The following is a 26,969-nucleotide window of genomic DNA, read 5'->3' as shown; positions in this document are numbered from 1 at the left end:
TTGTCATGGAAACAACAGAGGCAGAACGCACTATCCTGTTGTCATGGTGAGGTACAGTTTAACAGCAGCCCCGATCTGTTTTCCACTCCCGTTATTCTATTCCTCTTTCCTTGCCTCCCCTTCAACCGTCACTCCCTCCTTATTCTGAAGGCATTCAGGTGAGTTTCTCTTTAGTTTGTTGAAAACACACGCATTACTTCCTATGCAATGTTCTTAGTAGCGTTTTCATTCAGTCTTTCCATATAGTTCCGGAGATCCTGTGAGTCCCCCAGCTCAATGTCCGGACACACCCATTTTATTTCACTGGTCTGCACTAGTGCTAGCGGGCTGAGCACAGGGCATCCGTTACTGGACTTGACATTGGCGAAGGTGGTGAACTTCACCCTCTTTCTCTTGGTGGTGGGCGAGTTAAGGGACTCATTCCTGTGATCCCGCCCACCCGAGCTGCACCCTCCCTGGACGCTGGAGTTACCACGCTGGACCCCTCCATTGAGTAGTTGGCTGCCTTCCTCTAGGGTGCAGCCCAGTTCATCCTGCTGCTGCTGCTGGAGACACAGCCCCTCCTCCTGGCCCAGCCAAACCCAGTCATGGGCGTGGGGCATGGCCTCAGGAGCCTCCAGGGAAAGCTGCTTGCTGCGGTATTTATATGCGTAAGAGATGCAGTTGATGAGAAAAACCAGGATGGCCAGGCAGAAGACTCCCAGCAGGGCATACATACCAATCTCCAGGTCCGTCAGGCCCCGCCGGGATGACAACAGGTCCTCCTCAGTACTGCGGCCCCGAGGCAGCTCCGCCTGGTCTGGATATTCAGAGAATTCCCCCGGGACCCCCACCCCACCATCCGCCGAGAGACGGCCCCCATTAGGCCTCATTGGCGCATGGCCCTTGGCGGTGGTGGCTCCGCGGTTGATTATTCCAGTTTCCATGTCAGTGATAGAGCCGCCGTAGTAAGGGGGGTCAGGCCGAGTTCGCCGGTCTCCCGGTTGGCTGTATGGCTCCTCAGGCTGGCCAAACCTTACCTGTATGTTTCCCACTCCAGTGGCCAAGACGGTCCGTCGTTTTCCCTTCTGGCACACCTCGGACGGGCTCATTTCCACACGCACTAGCAAACCCTGACCTTCCCCCTTGGCGACAATGATGGGCCACTTCCAAGCTACACTGCGCTGCACCGCCACCACCTCTTCATCCAAAGAGGTCGCTGAGAGGATAAAGTGGGCAGGGTTGTAGTTGTCCAGAGGAGTCATGGAGCCGTCGCTGAACTGGAGCCAAGCACTGATCAGGGACTCCTAAGGACACAGACACACACACAAATTGGTATCAGTACAACAGCAGCAATCCAAAGTCCAGATAAACTGGGGTGATACTCCAAATAACCCTGGAAATTACACAGGTAACACTGATCTGCGTGTTTCCTATTCATCCTTAAGAATGCCAGGAAAATAAAAAAAACAGAGGAACCTAGTGTGTTTTGATTAGCAAGGCTTATAGAAACATTTGGAGGAATAACATGAATGTGAAGCTACTTTTCTGAAAACAAAACAACCTTGTCTCCCCCAGGGAAGAGACAGTTGTCTTGTTCCATTTGAAATGATAATTATGGGAATAAAAGCACTCTTCAGTGGTTGTATATGCAAATCGTATGAGTGATAATCTAGATGAAAGTTGGTTTCACTATATAAATAATAAATTTACTAAAAAAAGAAAAATGTCCATCAACATGATGGACTCCATAACAACTTTGATCCCACTCTATCTAGTAAAGTAGCTCTCATCTAAGTCAAAACATACAGTACAGTGGGAGAGCTTGTGGAACAGATTAACATGTTGCAAGACTGATTTCATAGGTTTCTCCTTTCTTGAGGCAGGTTGAAGAATGACAAAGAAAATGTAAAATGCTGCAAGCAATTTAGATGACTTGGACTTGTACCTGTTTGAGAGTTTGCATGACTTCCTGTGTGGTTGCAGTGGCAATGACGGCCCTGTTGCTCCCTGGGCTGAGCTGCAGGGACAGAGAAAGTCCAGATACCAACTGCACCCCCAGCTCTGTCACACTCACTTTATCATCCAGCACCCTGATGCTCCTCTGAGCCAGCACCGATGATGACAAAGGGGACAGCACCTGCAACACACACACATACTTGCTACTTATGGCGGTCCATTGAGATCGAAGATGACGTTGCTTCCTTTGATTGATGAGGAACAGCCAATTTGCCAGTGGCCATCGTTGTTGACGACGATGTCACCGCAGATGACAACAAGTCCAACCCTGGAGCCACATATCTTGCAAGCAGAAGCTTGCACTCTGACTGGATTTAGTGTGAAGAAAGGGGTGCGTAGTTCCTTCCTTAAATTTGGCCACACACACTGGGTTCTGGTGGCAGGAAACAATAAGATGGCCTTTATGTGTGGGGTTGCAGGGGACTGCCAGAATTTCAGATTTTATAGCCTGCCTAAGGTGTTCTCCGAACGCAGTGTTATATCATGGTGAGTGTGGAACCTCCCTCTTCACCTTCCCACTATGGGTGACCCGGGTAGGAATACACAACTCTTTCTATTGAGACACGTTGACACTCCAAAAGCACACAAACACAAAAGACACTAGTATCAAAATGTGTACAAACAAGCACAGACACACACCTGACCTAACCTTCACCTACACCTTCAATAAAATGTCACCCCATAGTTGAGATACTATCCAATATTACATCTTCGATATGCTTTGGAACAAAACACCTGACCCCTCAGTACATTGATCCAGCCGAGCGTCAACACTGTGCTGCTCTCAAATATCACCTTGTACCTACGTTTGTTTGGGTGTCAAATGTAAAATGGTGTGTAAGATAAATGGAATACAAAATTGTATTGTATTCTGTATTCCAGGCTCTATCATATTCAATAAAGACAAATACAGAGCCAAACATCTGTGCATAGATAAAAGAACCTAGTGTGATCACATAAAAAAACACAAGCCCTAACATGTACAAATAAGTAAAAAAAAGCCCGCTCACAAACACACATGCAAACATACAATCTCCACCCTGCTGACGTATTCTCCGCCTCCCCGAGGTGCCAGAGGTGTAGGCATGTAAATAGTAGTGATGTTGTGATGAGATGAGAAGCCCTCCCATCTGCTCCAATTAGGGCTCCAGTCTCTCCTCCGACCGCCCCCACACCGCCACATTTACCCTGCCATAATGAACTGTCAGCACTGATCACTAGCTCATTTGTACAGGCCCTTTTCGCTGTTCTCTTCCCTTTGGTTTACCTTTTCCCCTTTTCCCTTTGCTTCCCACACACTGAAATTGCTATCCTTGAATGCTAAACACACAAATAAAATCACTGTGGGCTCAGACATGGAATATGTGGGTTAACCCTATCTCTAAGGTAAGGGCAAAGATGCATACGTTGAGATTTCTCACTAACAAAGGCCATGTGGACATGAGAGTGCATACTGGTTGTCTTAAAAAGGAGTTTTCATGTACAGGTAATATCCAATCTTATTAGACAATATACATGTGTTATAATAATATTAATATTAATATTAATATATCTTTCACTATGGCTGCGTTTTCACTGATAATGAATTGGAAATTGATGTACAAAAATGGCTGTGGAAAAAAGTGTAGATTTAGTGTGTTTGAAATCCAGACATGCTTCATGTGTAACTGACTGTTGGAAATGAGGCAGGGGGCAAAAGCATTGGTTAAAATTTTAATTACAAAACAATCCAGCTGCATTGGGTATTTTAAGTTGGCAGTTGCACTTAAGGCAGGCCAGGAGTATCCTAAAGAAAAGTATCACCATATCTACTTTGCTTCCACCTATGGATGTTCCTCCATATCACTGTAGGCTAAATTACTGAGCGATACAAAATATCTGCACATCTGTTTGTGGATCAACGAAATGATATTCATTTACTTCATGTAAAGGAAGATATCAAGCTGAATGAAAAAGATGCTGAACTCTTTGCCAAGGAGGACCTAGAGCTGAAAAGTAAAGCTGTGAATCAATATAACATAAGGAGTGAAGGTCAAGAAGGTGCTGCATCACCATCACCCTCTCAAAGAGAGGGAAGCTGCTCCACTTCCAACTCTGAGCAGAATTGATCCTCCTCTTCTAGAGATGCCAGAACTTGCAATCTATAAGCCCTCTACAGACCTCTCCACAAGAAGTCAGCACCATTTTTCACATCCCTCAAATTGATCAGTATCCCCCTTTAAACCCACCCCCACCCACCTACTAATACATATCCGGACTTTTCCATTGCTCTCCTCCCAGAGATATCAAGGCTCCTCTCCTCCTCTCCTCTTGTAGAAGTAGCCAGATCCCTCCTCCTCCCCTTTTTCAGAGTCCTCTGTCCAATTTCCAGAGATGTCAGGACCCTCCTCCACCCTATTCCAGAGATGCCAGGTCCCTCCCCTGACCTAAATCCAGTGTTGTCAGATTCCTCCACCAAATTCCCAGAAATATGAAAGTCCCTTCCTCACAGCAGATTAGCAATTAGGGATCCCTTCCCCTTCCTATTCAGAGCTTTCAAAGATGCTGTGTCCCTTGTATGATTTCTATCCTAAGTCAGCCATTACACCATTTCAGCTCCCACTTCCTAACGCCGCAATATCCCATTTGCCCCTGTGCTTGTGCAAGAGGTTGTTAGCAAAATGGGCTTTGCAAGCAAGTAGTCTATCCACAACATTAGAGAGGTAAAGGAATTGTATGTGCTGCACTACAACATTCACTGATTTCTCCTGATGCATGACCATTGAGCTAGCAGCCCAGTGTAAGGATCAAATTTCTAAAAATGTCAAATTCCATACTGGCCTTCAAAATGCTGAGCAGGTCTGAGTGAATCCAGCAGTGTCAGTTATCCCTTGTTAGGGCTCTATTTTCATGACAGTGCATGGCGGATGGAGGGGCTGTGCACCGGCAAAGGGGTATTTCCGTAGGGCGCACACAGGTATTTTCTTGCCTGTGCCTTTTGGTATTTTGGTGACTTGACTGCATCTAAGTGAGAGGAGAGGTGCAGTAGGGGGTGTGTCAGTATAGCGATCAAAGGGCATAGTGCAATTTTAGTGTCAAGGATTACCTGGATTTGCACTTGTGTTGCCCACCTGCTTAGACCAGGTCAAAAGTGCATGACACAAAGCGCAGCCATATTCTGTGCTGTTTTCATGGTTTTGCCAATTGTTGCACACATGAATAGGTCCTATTCAAAAGCTTACCAACCCTTTTTGTGGATTATATGTTGGCCAATTTGACTTTGATATAAATCCCTAAAGCAGGAAAAAAAAAAAGATACATTTTTCATTCTAACTATATATACATGTGGCTGTGGTGTGAATTATTGTCATCCAACATGAAACTGTCAGTAGAACACTGAAGGGAATTTTCCCCCAAAACCTTTCATACTTTCAGTGAGGACTGTGGCGGCAGCTGCATCCTCTATAGATATCAGGGACTGGCTGGTGGATGGACCCCTCCCGTAGCCAAACTGTCCCTGTGGTTCACCGCCAACTTCTGTTTGGCTCTCAACAGTTTTCCTAGGACCAGAGCATCATGGTAACCAAATGTGCTATCTCTTCCCAAGCTAATTTATCATAATCTGCCCTCAGGGTCTTATCTTAGGTGCCGTATATTTGCTTGTGGCGATTCTGCACCTCCCACACGAGGACATCAGTTTCCTCTTGGGAGAAGCTTTTATGGAGGAACCTCGGGCCTGGCCACACCTACTGATAATGTATTCCTTCTAATCCAACCCCGTTTCCAGCAGCGCCGCAGGTGCGCTGGCCATGAAATTACCTAAAATCAGACTCCACTCCCTGTGCCTTTGTGCTGTGCACCTTTGACTGCGCTTTGCTTCGTGCACCATTGATTCACAAAAATAGAGCCCTTAATGTCAAGTTTAGTCTTCTTAATGTTAGTAGATGTCAAAGTGGAAGACTCTAATCTGCAAACAAAGCACTCAACCATCTAAAATATGGAAGGAACCAGGTGCAGATTTTTTTTGTAGCTTTAAGCCTATCCAATATGTATGTCTTAACTTCTCAACCAGTGCCCAATTAGCCTACTGTTGTGTGCTGTGCGCTCTAGATTGATACACTGCATTGCTTGGAGGAGTGCCAGTGACTGAGGAGAATAGACAGAGAGATTGGAAGTAGGTGGTTTTAGATGAAGAGGGTGATGTCCAGGCCAGGGGTGGAAGGCACACAAGGGGATGTGTGCTTCAGGTTTTTTCTCTTGACCACTTAAGTTTTGATAATGACCTAAAATGTATAAAGAATAAAAGATAGAACGATATTGAAGCTTTTGTCTTTGGTAATGTAGAAATGGCCAAAACTCTTTGTGCTTTAGATGCATTTCACTGATAAACAGAGCAACATGTCCACACATGGTGATTTCAGAAGAAAAGTTTTCATTTCACAGTATGTTGAACCTATAGGAAATCTATGAGCAGTCTTTAATTTACTCCAAAGGCCCTTTTTAAATTATTTTTAGGCCTAATTGAGTATGGAAAATATTTACAACTTCAGTGAAAAATGGGGCACATTCCACATCTGCTTATTCATTTCCAAAATATCATGAGTCATTAAATAGAATTGGGGTTATTTTTCAAGAATGCCACCTGATTGAGATTTTAATATTATTCACCATCATCCACCTTTTGAGCAAATATCAGCACAGACACAGTAGGTTATTATATTCCATGTGCAATGCTTATCAATGTCCTCTACAAATAATTACAACTAGGACCTAAAAGGGGTCACAGGGACCATTTTCTGTAATATTCCTCCTGTCATAACCAACTCATCTATCACCGGCATCATTTTCAAACATGCAGTCATCCAGCGTCCTGGTCTGAATCATTCCATTCTCATTAATTAAAGACCTATTTCTAAACTTCCATTTATGCCCAAAGTATTAGATAATGTTGTTTAAGAAGAATGGCCGGGTTACATGAATTCCTCTACTTTAATCACAGTGCAGAAACTGCTACAGTTATAAATTATCTTCTTTTGGTGGCATAATGTTGGTGAATGTTCTACTCTACTGCATTTGACACTACTGATCCACAACTTGAAATGATTATTCATGCATTTGTTTCCTCTCGCCTGGATTATTGTAATGCCCTCTTTACATGCCTTAACAAGTCTTCTCTTGACCGACTTCAGCGAGTCCAGAATGCCGCTGCTAGACTTCTTAGCAGATCCAGTCGGAGGGCTCATATTACACCCATTTTGGCCTCCCTCCATTGACTGCTGATCACTTACAAGGCATTGCACGCCCAGGCTCCAGCCTATATTACTGAACTTCTGTCCCCACACCTTCCTGGTCGGTCTCTAAGGTCCTCGGGCCAGGGGCTACAGGTGATTCCTCGATCCAGACTCAGGACGAAGGGTGATCGTGCTTTTGCTGTTGTCGCACCTAGGCTACGGAACAGTCTTCCTCTTGTCATTAGACCCGCCAATACTGTGGAGTAAGTGGCAACTCAAGACCCATTTATACAGACAGGCCTTTTCTAATGTGTGTTGTTGACTGTACTGTCACTGTATCTTTTTAATGTTTTTAATTTGTGATGCACTTATGTGTGTTGCTTGTATTTGTCTTTTATGTTTTAACTTGTGAAGCACTTTGTGACACTCGTCTTGAAAGGTGCTGTACAAATAAAGTTTTACTTACTCACTTACAAAATTGATGATCTTTGAGGATATGTGGGAATAAGGGACATTGCTCTAAACTGATTCATATCATAACTGTCAAAAGAGAGTTACTTTTTATATTTCCTCCTCAGCACAATCTCAAAGTTATATCCTTCTTCCATTTTCTTTTGTTCTCGATTTACTGCACTTGGTCATATAACTTCTTCCCACTGAGTCTTTTTTTTTTTATTCTGGCCTGAATTATGCAAATTAATTCCCAGGAACTGTTCAGTCTTGTTTCTACTATTTGGTAAATATCTCTGAAACTTGGTTATTTCTACTCTTTTTTTACATCTACAACTTGTTCAGAGTCAGCAGATTTTAAAATGCTTTTAAGTAGAACTAAGATGTTTTTGTTGCCTAATCTCAATAGAATTGTATGTAATAAAAATAACAGGAGAGATCATACAACTCCCATTTTAGTTGGCCTCCAGTTGATTTTAAGATTAATTTAAAGATGTTTAAAGATGATTTTATTTTAAAACGTTAAACAATACCTCCTTTGGACAGAGTTTATATTATGGAGTTGTTGACTGATGTACAGAAACAAGACAGACAAAACTCTTTTGACTGTTCCAAAGTCTAGATTAAGTCTAAATTAAAGGTAAAAGCAGCTGCCTGGAGGAATACAAATAGGCTACAAATGAAGTGCATCTTCTTTAAACACACAACTGATTCTTTTTTTTTTTTTATAAACTTGCAATTAATTCTTTATTTGCTTTGGCTCTTTTTGGCTCCAATTTGGTTATTTTGGCTTTTGGCAGCTAGAACTATATAGTGGAAATTCAAGCCAATGTGTTAATTTGATATGTTAATGTATATTTTTATTGTTAGGTTAAGATTTTCCTTCTCTTTTGCCCAGGTATGGTATGAACTGCTTTGCAAAGGATATCTAAGGTTTTCAGACAATACACTTATTTGTTAGCCTGCCATAAGTTTAGCCATGTCAATGTTCACACACACTATGCGGCTATCTCTTGTAGTGACAGATCCTAAAATGGAAAGACTTATTAACTTTGTTAGGCATAAAGAGAGACTGGCACCATCACCAGTGAATTCAATGTTTTAGCTTCACCCCGTATGTTGGTGGAGGGCCCACATGTAATTAGGAAAACCACTGGTCTAGATAGCAATAGTGGTTCATTGAGTTGACTTCATGCTTAACACTGTACATCTATTTCACTAAGTGTGTACATGCTTTCTCTGGATTAAGCCCAAAAACTTTGTCCTAAATCAGGAGCATGTTTTCATTCAAAAAAGGATTTAATCTTTCCATAGACCACCTGAGCAGCCAAGAACACACAAGAACAAAAAATAGCTGAAATTCAGAGCACAAATTGGTAATTTAATAGTATAAACATTAATTAGCAAATCAAAGCTGAGTTGGAGAGTGCAATTAACCTTTCCCTGCAATTATATAATGTGCATTTTAAGGGAGGGATGGGAGGTAACGGCAGTTTGAGCATACTAATTCTCTAAGTGAGAGCTAGATCAAGCTGCATACTAGATAAGAACCCAAAAAATCGGGTTTTTGAAATTACTTTAACTTTTAGTTACCGTAGACACATAAGCCATAATTCCTCTTATATGTTAGAATCCCTTTTATTTCCACAGGCCCTGCTTGGTTACTCCAGTGATTACACTTCTGTTCGATTTTAATGCCAGACAATTGGAGAGCCGCTGTTGTTTGAAGTTGGACCTAAAATCATCTGAAACAAAGGCAATTTTGCTATCAAATAAAACATCACAGCCCCTCTAACGCCATAGTCAATACTCCTCTGAGCCACCTACGTAAGGAATTGATTGTGTTTTATTATCGAGCAATTGATGGAGTGAGCGGGTGCATGCATGTGTGAAGAGAGGGAAAGAGAGAGAGTTTTTTTTGTTTTTTTTTTACATATTTTATACTTGTATGTACTGTATAGACCAGTGGTTCCCAAAGTGGGGTCCGGGGACCCCCAGGGGTCCTTGAGGGAATTCCAGGGGGGTCCCCATAAAAATGAGCAGTAGTTAAATTTCACTATTGTTTCACTTCCTACAAGTTAGCACACTATGTATAAGGATGGCTATCACCTCACCTACAGTATATACAGTTATATATTTTTGTACCAAGTCATATTGAACAACTAAATCTTCTCAGATCTTTAGGGTTCACATGATTTCATTTTACTTAATACCCCCATAATGCGCAATGTATTTGGTGAAAGAGCTTTCAGCCATGCTGCTCCAGCAACTTGCTTGATCAAAGATATATTAGACACTTGTTTTGTAGTCTAAACTGAATGTTGATTGTCATGCATTTATGTCATTATGTGGTCTACTGTGTTTGTTTTGATGTTGTTGTTTTTAACTTTTTATTGTCCTGTCTTGGCCAGGACTCCCTTGGAAATGAGATTTTGAATCTCAATGGAATTATTCCCTGGTGACATTAAGGTTAAATAAAAAATAAAAATACAAAAAATATCGGACAAAATTTTGTTTCTTCTTAAATTGGGTATTTTTTCAATCTATTCATCCAAGGCACCACTGTTACTTCCATTATGTCAGTCTCAAACCAAATGAAAGTATGTTTTTCCTGTCATTTTCCCTTTTATTCAAATAATTTCCTGACCAATAGTGTAGCAACACTCAATAACACGCGGGCACACATACACACACTTACTCATACATACACACCGCACACAGCCCTTCAATTTATAAATAAAGAGGAGGAGATTAAGATTCAAGTCCACCGCTTCAACAATGGTGATGTTCAGTATTGTGCTATCTTGTAAATGCCAGATCGATGTTGATTTACAGCGTAAGTGGGCACACGTGCCGTCCATGAGCAAGGACCTGGTGTTAGTATTAGATAAATAGGGTTCTGAGTGTTTATGTGTGTGTGTGTGTGTGTGTGTGTGTGTGTGTGTGTGTGTGTGTGTGTTTGGGTGTGTGTGTGTGTGTGTGAGAGAGAGAGAGAGAGAGAGAGAGTGAGTGAGAAGGAGAGAGAGAGAGAGCGCAAGAGAGAGAGAAAGAGAGAGAAAGAAAGAAAGAAAGAAAGAAAGAAAGAAAGAAAGAAAGGAAGAAAGAAAGAGAGACTGCAGAAAGTCACAACCTTATATTATACAGTACGTGCCATGAAGGCATGTTGCTCTGTCAGCTCGTGATAGGCTTAAGTGTTTGTGCCATGCTGCGATCAATGTGGTTGTTTTTTTTTTTTTCTGTGAGAATAGTTACCCCCAAATACACACACACACACACACACACAAAAGCACACACAACCTGTAGTTTGGTGGCGCCAGCACTCAGTCCTATCAGGACTTGGCCATCCAGCAGTTGGGCAACCTTCGGGTCCTCCACCCTCAGCGAATCCTGGACCAACTGGGTCACATCCACCTGCCAATCGCTGCCCAGCAGGAAGCTCTGCTGGCCCGGCCCCTCCTCCTCCTCCACCGCTCCTCGCCCTTCTCCGCTGTCCGCCACGAAGTGCGTAAGGACACGCAGGGTGGTGCTCTGGTACTGGGCCACACAGCCATTGTCTGTCCTCTCCTCCCTGTCTCCTTCATCGCCGTCATCCTTGTCATCAATCACCCTCTCGTACCTGAAGGGAGAGCATCAAAGAGTGAGGAGTAGACAGAGACAGCAAAAAAGTATACTTCAGTGTTGCTGCTAAGGTAAAGGGAACTGAAAGCTCTATATGTGCTGTTGCTATATGTTCTGGCGCAAACTGGCTGCCGTGCATCACCCAGGTGCTACACACCGGTGGTGGATGAGTTGAGTTGAGTCCCCCAACCCCTTTATAAGGCCACAATCATCGTTGCAATCGTAGTTGCAATTGTATCTAAAGTATTACCATTCTGATCATTGCACATATTCGCCTCCCACTCTGCCTTAAGTTTCGTTTTGCCTTTTCACTGCCACCAGATGTAACAGCGTCCACTAATGGAAAAAGTGACAATAGATCCCATTAAACTCGTTATTGAGCTGTGTGATAAAAGTAATGTTAGGAAAAACTGTGTTGTCCAACATGAAGTATTATGTGTCTCTGTGTACTGTTTATAATGTATTTTTGAAAACAATGGAAGCCTATGACTTCAAACCTGCAGTAGAACAGACAGCAGTAACTTCTGACTGTGACAAATACATCGGTGTGTTTAGACTTTTCATGGGCAATAATGGCGATAGCAAAAACAAAAATTACACCATTGTTATCCTTTAAGTGCTTGCTTTCACATTTTTATAAATGGGAAATTGATATTTTCCCTCTAGCTCTGCTATTTATTTGATCCATGGCAAACATTTATATTGAGCAAATGTAATCACATGCACTTTTGCAAACCCACAAGTGAAATTTTGTGGGAAATTCTTTATTCCTTTTTCTCTTGATTTGATCAGTTAACGATCTGGCAACCACTGTATTGTATTGTATTGTACTCTCTAAGCAGTCTGTTTTACTTCCTAATTAAAGGTCCAATAACTTTGCAGGCAGGGCTGTGGGTGCTGTGTAGTGACGGGAAGAGTGTGGCCTTGGGACCTGAACCTGCTCCAAATAGTCAACCACCTTGACAATGATGAAAAACATTGCTATGGCTGTTCAGCTTATACATCACTCTACTCCATCCAGCCTCCATCGCTGTCCGTCACTGCCATAGGTCTCTTTTGTCCTCCTATGCGTTGTAGTTTCTTTTCCTCAGACTTTTTGTCCTGCTCTCACTCTGCGTTTCTCTGCTCAGTTCCTTACTTCACTCGTCTGTTATCTATTCCTAAACTCTAAACTCTCTCTCTCCTTTATTCTCTTCCTCTTTCATGGTCTACCTGCGTCCCTCTCTCTACCACTCAGGTGGCCAGGGGGAGTGACAGTGACAGCTTCCATTAGGTTTAATGAGGCATGGCCGGTCAGGCAGAAAAACGGGCTGACAGGTTAACATGCTGTGGCCGAATGGCTTGGCTTAGTTCCTAACCTCCCTTCACCGTCCCCTTCTCCATCCCCCCTTCCGCATCAGCGGCGGGACGACAACCTAAACTGGGGTGACATTTGCGGCTGGCAACAGAAACACGGGGCCAGGTCGTGTTCGTACCAATGAATGACAGGTCAGCCAGGGTGCCGGAGTGTAATTAGGTGGCTTACACACTTATGTGAATGTGAGAGAGCACACACACAAAACTGCAGCGAACTCACATGGATAAACCCGTGTGTACACACAGAATACATACTATATCTAGCTCTGGCCTTACCTCTTTCTCCCACAAACATACATACACACATACACACACACATCACTGCTCCGCCTCCCTCACTCCCTGACACACATGACGGACATGACAGACATGAGCAGGCCTGGACAGGAGGGGGTATTTGTGTTAGAGTGCCACCCTGTGGTGTGTGGGTCACTGGGACTTGACGCTGCAATGAATTTGGAACTCGTGTGCATAAGATATTTTCTTTCAAACAAAGTTCATCCCTGTCACAAAGCAAATAAAAGTGACTATTTAGGTTGACTTAACACATATTGTTGGCGCTAATAACCAACAACAACTTGCAACACATGTATCTGTGAAAATGAGAACAACAATTGACATGCAAGAATCTGTAGTAAGTAATACTTTGATGGAGCCCCTATATTTTTTGTGACTCCAGAGTTTTCATCCTATATGCATATTCAAGAAATTATTAATCCAAGAAAAAGGCAGAAAACATGAGTAGATGTTGATGTGACGGCCTACACCGATGCTGAAAACCCATGTAAACAGAGTGCCAAAATGAAAGTTTCCAAAGCTGTTTTAATATGAGTTTTTATGGGGCGTCCTGGTGGTCTAAGGTGTACCATGTAGCTGTAATGTCCAGGGTTCAAATCCGGCCTGGGACCTTTGTCGCATGTCATCTCTGAATCTTTCTTGTCTATCTTCACTATATGTATAAACTATATAATAAAGGTAAAATGCCAAAAAATAATCTTACAAAAAAAAAGCATGTAAATATGAGTTTTTCCTATGCCATAATGTCATTATTAAGACTTTGTGCTTATTTGGATCGATGTTGAACTTGACTACCTCCTACACATCACTGTGTTTTTTATATGCCAACCTTTGTGTGCGGTTGGCTTAATTTGGGCTCGGTCTGTTCATCCATTATAATGGTCTCATGGTTATATCCTCTTAGCAAATGTACCTGAATCACCATTAGTACAATGGATGCACTGTTTGTAGGTGGGAGACAGTGGAGGCAGAATGTGGGTGTTATCATGTGTGAATTATGAGAGACAGTACAACGTGTTCCCTCTTTGAAATGTCATCTCACAGTACACAAAGCTATAGCATGGCCACAACATATCCATTAGAAAGTCAATTATTTGAATTTGTGAGATCAAATTCATTCATTCATTAAAGTCATTACTCATTTGAATAAAGTTTAGTTTAGTTTAGTAGTTTATTTGTAAGGGACAAGAACAGCTAACACTGACAGTTGTAAGAGCATCTGATGTGCTGTACATGTGTATATAGCCAACACTAGTCCTTCGATGGGCATTAAAAATCCAAGCTATCAATACAATTTACATTATTTCCTTTTTATATTCAAACATGAAATGACAGGGAAAAAAAAGGAAGAAAAAAAAACACAACAGCAAATAACAAAATAACAAGAATGTTTACAGAAAACACAAATGAAGGTTAATTGGTGCCATGGCTACAATTTCAGCCTGGATTTAATTGCTGTGAAAAACTTTTAAGGTCTAGAATTTGTTTTAAACTTTGAGTTCCAGTGTTGCATCTTCAATTGAAAATGCAGTTTTACCAAAAGAGGTCCTACAATATCTGATACAACAGTCTTTCTCTGACATGCCTCGCATGTTAGTGTAGTGTAAGTTTAGCTATGAATGTATCAAATATAGGGCTGACTAGGTTGTGAAGACACTTCAAAATAAGTATGAGACTTGTATAATTAATAACATTTTCATAACTGAAAAGACTGTACTGTCTCAGTGGTTTCTTGGCCAGAACTTTGTTAGTTTGGTTATTGAGGGACATTAGTAGTTTGTCGGTGGATGCTGATGCCTGGGACCAGGAGGTTATACAGTTTTATAAGTTTGAGAAAATCAAGGACATGCATACATATCAGAGCTGTATGGTAAGCAGTATCTGATATGAATGAATGTTTGAAAATTGGCTCAGACAATTCTTTCTGCATTTGTTTATGTTTTTGTGTGAACTTTGTGTGAGTCCAAAACAATGCCCAGATAAGCACTGACAGTAAATTGGATGTCTGTGTCTGCTGCTACATGAAGTTACAGTTTTCATTTCATAACATTAAGTGTATGTGAATCTAATAGCCTGGCTATACTGAATTGAGTAATCACTGGAGACCTTGGAACAATTAATTCCTCTATTATAGCGCAAACACTAATGCGTCAGTGCTACATGCCTTGACCAGAGTTAGGTCTGTTCGCACTACACAATAAAGCTATTAAGTGTATGCTTCAGTGATCATCTCTTTCAATACAACCAGGTTAGGCTAAGTTAGGTTATTTTTTTTCTTTTTTTTCTTTTTTTTCATAATCTTGCACTACTCACAATGTCTGCACATTTTGCACTGTGTCACTTTTGTGCCTCAGGAATTAAGTTCATGCTCTATAAAGCTCTAATTTATTATACATTTCCTATTCAGTCTAACTACCTTATGTTAGACTGGTCCAATGCACTATTAGACACTCATTATACCACCTCCACAGCTGTGCCTGCACTACATGCCATGCTGCCCAAATGCACACAGTGACTGAATGCTAAATGTAAAATTGTGGAGTGATGTGAACAGTCTGACCGTCTATTCTCTGAGAACTGTCCCTCACTGTCCCAGCTCACACTATGTGAGCTCCTGTTGTCCCTGCTGTGTGTAAATATGTAATGTCTTATGACAGAAGCTACTGTATGTTTCTGCACCAACACCACCAACCAAATTCTTCTACATTTATTTTTACTTGGTGATAAAAGTGATTCTGATTCTCATGCAGGAATTTTTCAACTTCTTAAGCTTAGGGCCTGTAAGAAATAAAATGAATATTGTGTTTTTTTATATGAATAACACACTCTGTTCTTTTGTTTTTTGTTCTCAGAGTAGAGTGTCTTTTTTTCTACATACCATAATGATGTAATCAGTGCATGTATGCGTGCACGTGTGCTATATATGGTTATGTGTGGTTTTGAGTGTTCTTATAGGTGAATAATAGTTTATGCTATCCATACGTGTTTCCATATTAAGTGAGGTTTTTGGCTTTGAGTCAAGAAACCCGAACTGTGGGTTGTCTTTGAGCCAAGAAATCTGAACAGTGGGTTTGGCTCTGTGCCGAGATTTACGATTTTGTTTACTCTAATCTATATAAGTGAATCCTCTCCACTCCTTTCTTTGTCACTTCTTTGTTACTTGTCTGGAACACTGAACTGAACCATGCATGTTTGAATAAAGAATCCACGGAAGACTCTTGAACCTTTGCTTATTCAGGCCCCAAAAAAAAATTTGGAGTTTTTAAAAACAACCTAATCATACTGTGATATACACCATATAGAACCCATTTTGTGTCTGAGGTTTAGCTCTTTCAAAAATCGAGTGTTTTGAGATCTAGTTTGTTGTGCTGGAAATATCTTGTACTAAGAAAGCCTGGGTTTATATCCTAGCTTCCTAGAAGCAGCTGATATCAGTGGGTCACTGTTCATGAACTTACAGTATATCAACTCATTGTATGCACAGTGTTCATGGACAATGTATGCATGGTAAAAAGTGAAAAAGTACCCCTCAATAGACCCCTGAATGACTTAACTACCTGAAGTTCCTTAGACTGACTTGTGGTAGATGCTGCAGCAACAGGGACCCAGAAATATAATATATTTCAGAGTTTGAAAATAGGTGTCAATTTAATGCTAACAGTATGCTAACATTTAATTTAAGACGTTATCAATTAAGATATTTCTCATCTGGTTTTGGCCAGGCCTTACCTCCTGTTGCTGGTGGTAACCGGGACCCTCCAGCCCTTGATCTGGCTGAGCTCGGGGTCGGCCATGTCGATGAGCAGGGGCAGGCGGGGCATCCACACACTCATCTCCAGCTGAGAGCTCAGGAAGCTGTAGGTGAAGTTGAGCAACACCCTGCTCTTCCCCCTCGTCTCCTTCCCATTCACGTACACATAGTCGCAGCGCTCCGACACCTGGGGAAACAAGGGAGAGAAGAGGGAGGGAGAGAAAGAAAGAAGAGGGTACGAGAGAGACAGTCAGAAAGAGATAAAAGAAGAAGAAACAGAGAATCAGACTTATGAATACTTTGACCAGAGATGATATAAGTACTCTAGTTCTTTACAGCAAACCAGTCATAAGGTGTATTCAGGCGTATTCCTAAATGACAACACAAATATAGTCATAAAGTTTTGTCATTTTGAATGCTCCGAGGAAGAAGAATATCTTCTGTTCTTTTGTCCAATCTCTTTACGTTTTTCAGTCAAAACAGCTTCTTCTTAAATGCTGGATGATGGAAAAATTTGGCATTGCTTCAATGAAACATTAAGTGTCAAGTCTGTTCAGCTGCCTGTGTGAGCATGCATGTGTGTGTGTGTGTGTGTGTGTGTGTATACCTGTGTATATGAGTGCATGCATGTATGTGCCTGGCTGCCCGCATGTGTGCAGATGCATCCTTACTTATGTGTGATGTGTGTGTGTGTGTGTGAGTTTGTGTGTTAATATATACGCAAGAAATGTGGCTTTGGTAGAAAATCAACTTAACAGATGGAGTTGAGAAAAGATACAAACCTGCTTCATCAACCAGAGAACAAAACACTGGCTCAAACCTTGGCGCATCGTGATTGGCTGGATAAAGTACAACCAATCAGCTACCAAGGCTCTCAGATGAATGTCCAACATAGACAAATGATATAGCAGGAACATCTAAGGCATCTATCATTATCTTCAAAGCACCAGAATCTCTTCATCAAACTTTTTTTTTTCCGTTTCCCTACAGAAGTCTGAGAGGATCAAATCTATTTTACAATCTGTCATCAGTTTCTGTTTATAATCACTCACATTTCAATTCATTTGAAGTTCGAATAACATCATAAGCTTGATTGGCACAACTGGTAATTTCAGCACATGTCCCCGGTACTGGCGGGGCAATTGCTTATTTATAACAAACCAGCTGCAAGAAGACTGTCATCTGTCTCCCCTTCCTTGCATATAACTTGGCAGCTTTACTCTTAAATGATGTCAGACCAACCCCTATCTCTCCCTGGAACAACACTGACAGCTTGGTAACTGTCAGTTCTCTCCTCCTCCCCTCCATTCCCTCTCTCTCTCTCTCTCTCTCTCTCTCTCTCTCTCACCCTCACTACATGTTCCTTCTTCCTGTCATGAGAACAAGTAGCGTTTTAGAAAAAAAATCCAATTCTAAGATGGAAATCAAGGAGTGTTATGTGGCATTCTTTGATTGGATCCATTTGACTGTCAGCAGTGAAAGTGCATATCAAATCACAATGACGTCTTTACACAAATTCACGTTTGCAGTGAACACTATCAAACTAAGGTGTGCTTGACTATAACAACTGCAAATATGAAGTGTCATATAAATATTGTTCAAAATAAAATATTAAAATGCAAGTCTTTAGCACAGTTATCATCAAAATATAATCTCATTCCGACTTAACCTCAATGCGTCTTTTATCACTTCTCTTTCTGTAAATCTGCTCTATCCCTCACACATCTTTTGATCCCCTTGAATGTTTCACATTCCTTCCATGCAAGCTATTATTAAAGGAAATGATGATACAATCGTGAAAGAGGAAGGTAAGACTATAAGGTTGTGGTATTTTTGTATTTTGAAGTGAAGATTACACTGGAAGACTAAAGCCTCTCTCAGATAGTAAAGGGCTTTACAGTGATTTCAAAATTAGTGTGGAACAGCCTAATTGGAGCTAAATCTATTTTTAAATTTTCTGGTGTGGAGTGCCGTTAGGGAAATCCTAACTGTAGCTTCACTTGTGAATCTTGTAATGTGAACAGTCAGATGACAGAGACGGAGTCCTGCATTTTCCTCTAGTCCTTACAGATATGTTCGCTGTGTGTGTGTGTGTAATTGGTTGGAAATTTAATAAAATGATTGTTTCCCCATTTGAAGAATGTTGTCTGCTTTCACTGGCGCTGAGCAGTAAACTTGTGTCTTGGTGTGATGAGTTGCAGATAATGGATGATATATGGGGGGTGGGGAAATTGGAAATAGATTTAAAATGAGTCTGAGGGGAGTTTGTACATTGACACATAGATACACACACAGGCACACACACACACACACACACTGATGTGAAGAATTCCTAAAAGCAGCCATCCAGAGAGTGAGCTGAAAGAGTCAACTTCACTCCTCATTGAATCTCTTAAGCCTCACCTCTATCTTTGTTCCCTTCTCTGTGTTCATTCTCTCTCTGTCTGTTTCTCTCTCTCCTGCCCCGACGCTGAAGTCAATTTATTTCAAACTATCTCCAGCTTTCAATCTATATCTCTTGCTCCTTTTTAGTTTTCTATATTCTAGATCCATCTCCGTCTTACATTATGAAAGGTATTACAGGTGATAACATTAAAGATGTGATCGAGATCTCTGAAAAGGGGGGCAACCTCTGCATTGCATAACAAATTTGCCACTTGACTGATCTCTTTAGACCTCTGTTATCACCATGGATGTGTCATGAAAACGAGCACAAATCTATGTCACCTCTCCATGGAAACAATTCATTCTTATGTGTTGTTTATAGTGCTGGCTTAGAATCGCTCACACAGATAAGAAAGCCACAAAATTCAATTCAAAATGTGGCGTACATGGATGAGTCTATGACAAACTGAACTGATAAGTGACTGAAACTGATTGAATGCCCTGCGTTAGTGTACATGGTGAGATAGGGTGGGAAAGGTTTTGTTCCTGGGTCAAAACCAGGACAAAAAGATACTTAAAGCTCTATGTGACTTTTTTGTGGTAAAATATTCACTTTTTTTTTATTAGTGTTGGAGTTGGCCTTTCCAAGCTCCAACGAAACCATCAACGTAACATGAGACCCTCTGGACCAGCCGATTCTGAGCGGTGGTGTAGTGGACACACTGGTGGGAAATAGTAGTGTCGCACGGGAAGTGATGCGTTTCACGTAACATCTGGGTACTACGTTAGTAGACGCTAACACTAATGCTAACTACCGCTGCCGTGTTAGCGTCGTAGCTACATTTTAGCCCGTTAGCTTTTGAGAGTAGTTTTATCCCAAGCATCTTACAGTGTCATGAGTGTTTACGTGATCAATAAGCATGCGCTTGTTTGTTGTCTGACGTCATTAAAACTGCGATGGGAGTAAAAACGACAGAATTCTGACCAGAACAGCTGCTGACGTGCCAAGTTATCACAATAGAGCTTTAACTATTCACTGTACTAAACTACTGGAGCAGAATACGTTAGGCAGTTGAAATCTCACAGAGATGTACAGGCTGCATTTTGGGTAAGAGTCAGTATATCTCAAAGAAAGACAATAGTCTAGGGAATGCTGATGTTAATTTGCCCATATGCTTGCCTGAAAATCAGGGCACTGACCACAAGATATTTTTCTTACTACATAGAATACAAACAATTCCCATCACTTCACACTATATTTCCTAGTGTAAAGTTCACTGGTTTATTTGGATATACTGTAGGTTTATGTATATAGGTCTGTACTGTATATGATAGTGGTAAAAGGAAATAAGTACTGGTATGACTCAGAAGATCAAAACTCTGTTCTGTTTACTGAGCTGAATCTCACTATTTACAATAATAACAATAATTTATTAATATCAATCCTTCTCTCAGGAATAGAGAACTGGGAAAGGGTAAGTAATCCCTAGCTGCAAATGTAATTTCAGATTTAATAAGTATTACATTTCCCTGCTGTCCATCCTCTGCCATTACAGTAGGTTTTACTAGGAAATATTCCAACAGCATTTGTCTTGCCCAGTCACAAGGCATGGATACGACTTGGCAACCCATCAAAAAAACTGCGACGGTCCGCTGAGTGATGCTACTTCCTGCCCTCAGTTGGTGTGGTATGACCTCCGACCCTGATAAAGAGCGCAGTAGGCGACTGGCATGAATCATAAAAATACACTCAGGGTTTAATTATGGCTTGCTGCAGCTGCTTCTGCAGTGCTCATCAACACAGATCAGCAGGAGTCACAGGGAAACAGTGAGAGAAGGAGGAGATGCTCAACAATCAACACTGGAGTGCTAATGGGAGAAGTGTTGTATATTTTGAGTTGTCTTTGAAAATAGGCTGGGGAGGGGAGGGGCTACCGCTTACTGTTCCCCAGTGGGGGGACTGGGGAAGGGAGGGGGGGGGGGTTACCCTACCGAGGTCAGCGTCACAATGTGTGGTACTCAGTGGATAATTAAACCCGTTGGGAGATCTGCCTCTTTTTCTCGCTGGCATGCGTTGTACAGTACACAAAAATACACACACACACACACACACACACACAGACACACTGTACGCACACAAAATCAGCTCCTCGGCACGATAACACAGATGCACTCACGTCAGGAACGCTATTCTTATTCTCTCACGCATACTCACATGCAAGTCCAAAAACACATTTCCCCCCCCCCCTCATTTCTCTCTTCCTTTAGCCTAATATAATGGGACAGTGATGAAGGAAAGATGTTAACTAAAGCGACAGTAACAAGCTCACTCTTCACCTGCCAAGTTCACTTAGGGCACATACACACAAGACCAGATACTCATTAAAAACATTGTTATCGTCTTACAACCACAAAATTAAGAAATATGTAACTTTTACGCATTTTGACGATATCAGTTATAGTCATATATACATTCTTGTGGGAGCGTTCCCTAGCAACTACAATGAACTGGTGAGACAACTTTTCTGTGTTGTCTTTGTTATGTAGTTACCTGAGGAGAGTGCCTCATATAAGGGACATGCTGCCAGCTGAAGGTTTTTTTTTCCACAATTTCTGGGCTCATTGTATTGATTTTGTATTGATCTACAACTGTGTGACCCTTGGAAATGCTCCTCTGAACTAAAGGGCTCACCAGAAAAAGAAGCTGGGGCCCTGTTTTGCTGGAGGAGATGTGGGTTCCTGGTCTACTGTGCACTCTTTGATCGACAAAATTAATATCCACCAACTATTGTTTAAGATTAATGCAGGTTGCTGTTTTTTTTTTTTCCAGAATCTTGGCTCCTCATATCAGATGCGGCAGTTTAGATGCCGGGTTACAAGATGATCAGAAAGCACAAAGACTTGTGGAGGAGTTTTGTTACTGGTCTAACTTTTTAAAATTCTGCTCTCTCTCTTTCTTTTTTCTCTCTCTCTCTCTGAAAAGATTGCTCATATTTAGCTGCCAGTCTTTTCCTCTCCGAGACAATTTGCTCACTCCATACTTGCTGGAATATAGAACTGACCTCCCTGGAGCCACTGGCAGAGCAGATTCACGATAACAATTATGATAAACTCGGATTGTTATTATTTCTGTTTTATTACAAAGATGTTATTTGCACAATCTTGCACTACTCACAATGCCTACACGGGTCTTTGTGCACTATGCCGGTTTTCAGCCTCAGGAATGATGTCCATGCTCATGTCATATATAACACTCACAATGTGTAATGCTTGTAGTTTCTAATAACGCTTTTCATCCGATGCAGTATAACTACTGGCCCAGTTTACAGGATGCAGCTATCCCTTATTCTGTTTGGGTGAGCACCGAGGTAGAAATCTAGCTTAGATGTTAGAAGAAAGTGGGTTGGGTGGGAGTGGGCATCAGTTGGAGCCATCAAGTTGACACCTACCATCACAGATGTTTTGTTAAATTAGAACCACATCTCACTATACCACCTCTGCAGCTTCAGTTATGCTTCTTGAATGAACATGAGGCCAGATCCAGACTTTCTGCAGGTCGTAGGTGGATCGAAAATCTGCATGTTTGAGCTGTTCCTGTTCAGACGTGGATTAGGGTGTGCCTTTGCTTGTGCACAGATTAATTCAAAGCTTTGCCTCCGGTGTCCTTTGCTTTGGTATGGTGGAAAAATCAGCCCATGGACTTTTGGACGAAGATTGAACTGGCAATATGCCCTTGGGACATTAATTGTATAAGAACATAAAATATCGAGAGTGTAGAACCAACAAGTGACATTTTACTAACTTAACAGGAAAGCAAAAGCAAAAGTTTAAATGATAGCATCGTTTTTAATCAAAACACAACATAGGAACAATTCCTGCATTTACAGAGATTCAGAAAACGAAGTTTTCATTCATTAATTGATTTTCTTTGCCCACTTATCACAGGAAACTGGAGCCTATCCCAGCATACATTGTGTGGTAGGCAGGGAAACACCCTGGACAGGTTGCCAATCAATCATAACTAAATCTGTTGTTTTTATTTTTTTTTAATTTAACATTGACATTGAGTTAACATTAAAAGTGCCTAACACTAATTTAGGTCTTTTTCACACCGACATATCATCTCTTTTTCCATAGCATGTGTATGAGCTTAAGGCAGAACATCTTTCTGTCAAGTGATATTTCAGTTGTAACTACCCAAAAATAGCCATGTTAACCATATTAATACTAAATTCAGTCAGCAAATGTTCATGTTACAGTAATGGGGAGATTTTAATGCAGACTTACACCACAGCTCACTGGGCCAGTATGTAGTCAGCCTTCCACAGACAAGGAGGGCTTAATTAACCAGACACACAACACCTGCTAAATAATTAACATCCCCTCTACCAAAAGTAAACATTTTCCATTGCTGTTCTGGCTGTGCCTTAAAATTGGCAAGTCTGAAAGTTTACCCCTAACGAAAAACTAGTAGCCTATACTTTAAGTTTACTTTTTAATATATATTTAAAGGGATGGTGAACCTTGGTAGTACCTTGGGTTGTGTAGCTTCCTGAAGAATCGATGATCCGGTAGAGACGATTGGAGAAGTGTGTTTTTTTCTAGCTAAGCTAGTTTTAAAAACATTAAAAGCTACTGCATGGGCCAGGAGGAGCTTCGTTCCGGAGCGGGATTTGACAACAAGCTTTAGATGGATTGCATTTTGGTTTACATCATGATGTCTCAAGGAAATCTCCACATAGCACACATTAGTTTCAGGATTGGTTATAAGGTCTGAAATCGCTTATTGCAGGTTTAAGAAACGTCTTCACTTGTCATTGTGGGACATGTAACATTCCACGGGAGAAAGTTCTGGCAACGTGAGACTGGTAACCGGCGAGACTTCTCCATAGGTAACGCATAGCTTAGCTGTTAGCCTTTATGCACGGTTTGTCCTTTACTGGCCTCCGTAGCGCAGCGGGCGAGTGGCTTTGCTGTGAGCTTGTTTACAAATGTGTTGCAGTTTCTGTCATCCTCAAGTGGTCAGAAAATTTTGCTTAATGCAGCTTTAATGACACCTAATATAATCTTTACTCACCAACAAGCCACTGTCAATTGCTTGCTCATTACATTGAAACAAACACTTGTTATGGCCATTTCTGTATCACATACCAATTACATTTTCATTGAATGTTGTCTTTTCCTCTCTGTGTCCTAAGGGGAAACATGCATTCAGTCGATGGCACAAATGACATTTGAAAAGCAGCAACACCATGGAATCTGTCCTTGTTTGTGAGTCTGTGCGTCAGTGTCTGGCCAACATACTGCACATACTGTGGGAAGGCTGCAAAACTCCAGGGTTGGAATCAACGCAGTGGGGCATGCACATAAAAACTGAATTAAGCACCAAAGCACAACACTTAAGTCAAGGTCTGAAATGGACCCATAGTGATTTAATGCTGATTATGTAACTGTAGAATGATATACTGTCTACTGTCTTACAAAAGCAGGTACAGAAGAAATGAGTGAATAGGGCAAAATCGTCCATCATTAAAAACTGTTTTTGGATGTCTGTCAACCTAAAACAAGACATGACAAACTTTGACAAAACCAATCAACAGTGGCACGTTTTTTGTGTTTTTTTTCTGTTACTTCGTTACCGGAGGAATGCACCTGAATAGTAGAGACGTGTTCCAGCTGATTTCTTTGCAGAATTTATGGGCTCACTCCAGGAAAAACTAACACTACTGAAGGCCAGGGAAAAGGATCTGGGGCTGTATTTTGCTGGTGGAAATTCAGCACCTGCTTCCTAGACTATTGTGCACAGACAACTTCTACGCCACGACGACCTTTTATTCATTCTGCTCAACCTCCCACGTAGCACTAGAAAGCACTGACCATGAAAAAGAAGGCAACAAAGACAAATAGGAAAGTGTAAAATAAAAAGCAACTGCTCAGAACACATGCCCACACTCACCTTGACAACCTCTTCATCTGTTGACTTGCACTCCACTGACTCTGTTACATCAGAAACTGCTCCGTCTGTTCCTACAGTGACGACTTTTACTGGCACGGCGACAGTTCGCCCAGTCAGGACGGCCGTGTTGAGGATCTCAGTGTCCTGTAAGGGAAAACAGAAAGACACTAATCACTATTACATCTAACGGCACAGTGACTGGTAGAACTAACCGGATAACTGTTTGGAATTTAGCATTTTGACTAACATGTCTTAAAAGAAGTGCTAATAAATAAAATAGGTAAACATTAGGGATGGGAACAATTATCCAAAACTTGTATAATGCAAATGAAAAGCAAATAGCTAATTTCCATAAAAGTGTTTTTCCCATGTGTTAAAACTGTATGGAAAAAAGTGGCGCTACACTTCTTGAACGTACAAGGGCGATACAACTAAACTCATCCAGTAAAGCTTGTGTCTACCATTGGTGTCAACTTTAGCTAGTCTAACATTAGTGTGTCTACTAACCACTCATACAGTGCAGAGAAACCAACGCAGTCAATCATCGAGTTATTTCACACAGTCCAACGACACTGTAAAGTCCAAATTATGCAGTATTGTGTTAAAATACGTGGGTGGAAAGCAAAGCATCCTATCATTGCTAAAAAAGAGCCGTCATCTCAGCCATCGGTGCTAAGAACAAACCCCCCTCACACCGGAAAAAAGAGTAATCGAATACTATCCGGTTAGAGAAAACAAGTACTCGGTTACTAAATTATTTATTTACATCGCTAGTGAACATTCATAACACAAACATGACAAGATAGATAATGTGTAACAACAAACTACACCATGGCGAGGGTGAATACTTGATTTGATTGGTTGGAAGGGTAGGCATTAATTAAAAAACAAATATCACACATTTCTGAATTAGTGTAAAAGACCATACACAGTTCCAATTTAAAGGAACAGAAGTGGAAAATAATGGAAAGTATGTTGGTCTGATGGAAAGTAAAAAGAATGGGACGGTAACGTGATGTGGTGTGTTTGTGTGTGTGTCTGTGTGTGGTTGTGTGTGTATACTCTGAAAGTGTACCATAACTCTATGTATATTGGTGGGTCAATAAAGATTAATATTTATTTCTTTGAAACCTCACAAACTGGATTCAAATGCCATTTAAATACCGATCACACACTCTGCATGATGGGTTGAGATGAGAACGAAGCCTGTGCTTACCATCTGAGTCATTTCTCCACTTGACAGATGTGTTCACTGTTGAGGTCCTTATCTGCCACTAATAGAGACTGCATGTTCTATCTTAACGTTATGTAATTATGAGCAATACCAATCCACCAACCCCACTAAAATGTCTCAGACTGCGAGGCTTTAACTAGAGGTGTCAAACTCAGTGTCAGTCAGGAATTGAGAAATTAGAATAATGTCTGGAATTTATTTGCATATCTTTTGATTGAACAAAGCCAGCAAATGAATTTATATGCCCCTTATAGGCTAATATCATGTAAGTAGCTCAAGTTAAAGCCGTAAACAACATAAAAATTCAGTGGCTTTGTAACCTGTGTGGCATTTAGTTCAGCAAAATAATTAATGTTGGTTATGCCTAACTGTTTTTACACAGCTAAGCGATACACAGCCTTCTTAAATTAAGGAAATTATGAATATCTTAGAGTGGAGCGGGATTACACCACAATCATTTCAGTCTTATTTACAGGTATTCCCAGGAACTAATTTCATTTCATTTCATGCGAACGTAAGAAACTTTGATAACAGTGCGTTATGTCAAATTGCATGCGTTCAATCGTGATCACAAGATACACTTGAGAATGCAATGCCTCATAGAAGAGCAGGAAGGAGATAATGAGATCAATTAAGACAACGCCTGGTAATTCCCGAGCTCTGTGTGTGCTGGTTGTACAGAGGATTTGCTGTAGCACTGGATTCTGCTCATCA

The 26,969-nt window shown here is 41.2% G+C and overlaps 1 protein-coding gene across 1 annotated transcript in view; it reads right to left on the bottom strand.

The window, feature by feature from the left end:
* Nucleotides 1-200: 200 nt before the first annotated feature.
* LOC139922936 (transmembrane protein 132C) overlaps nucleotides 201-26,969 on the bottom strand; it is a 103,593-nt gene continuing 76,824 nt past the window's right edge. The window contains exons 5-9 of the mRNA XM_071913585.2: nucleotides 25,022-25,165; nucleotides 16,659-16,867; nucleotides 10,956-11,274; nucleotides 1,928-2,119; nucleotides 201-1,286 (exon numbers count right to left, since the gene is read on the bottom strand). Coding sequence (XP_071769686.2) covers nucleotides 201-1,286; nucleotides 1,928-2,119; nucleotides 10,956-11,274; nucleotides 16,659-16,867; nucleotides 25,022-25,165 — 1,950 coding nt within the window. The remainder of the gene's footprint in view (nucleotides 1,287-1,927; nucleotides 2,120-10,955; nucleotides 11,275-16,658; nucleotides 16,868-25,021; nucleotides 25,166-26,969) is intronic.

This window comes from Centroberyx gerrardi, chromosome 2 (assembly GCF_048128805.1).
Source record: "Centroberyx gerrardi isolate f3 chromosome 2, fCenGer3.hap1.cur.20231027, whole genome shotgun sequence".
In the NCBI taxonomy this organism is placed as follows: Eukaryota; Metazoa; Chordata; class Actinopteri; order Beryciformes; family Berycidae; genus Centroberyx; species Centroberyx gerrardi.
The sequence above is the reverse complement of the archived record's forward strand: the minus strand, read 5'-3'. Positions and strand labels throughout refer to the sequence as shown.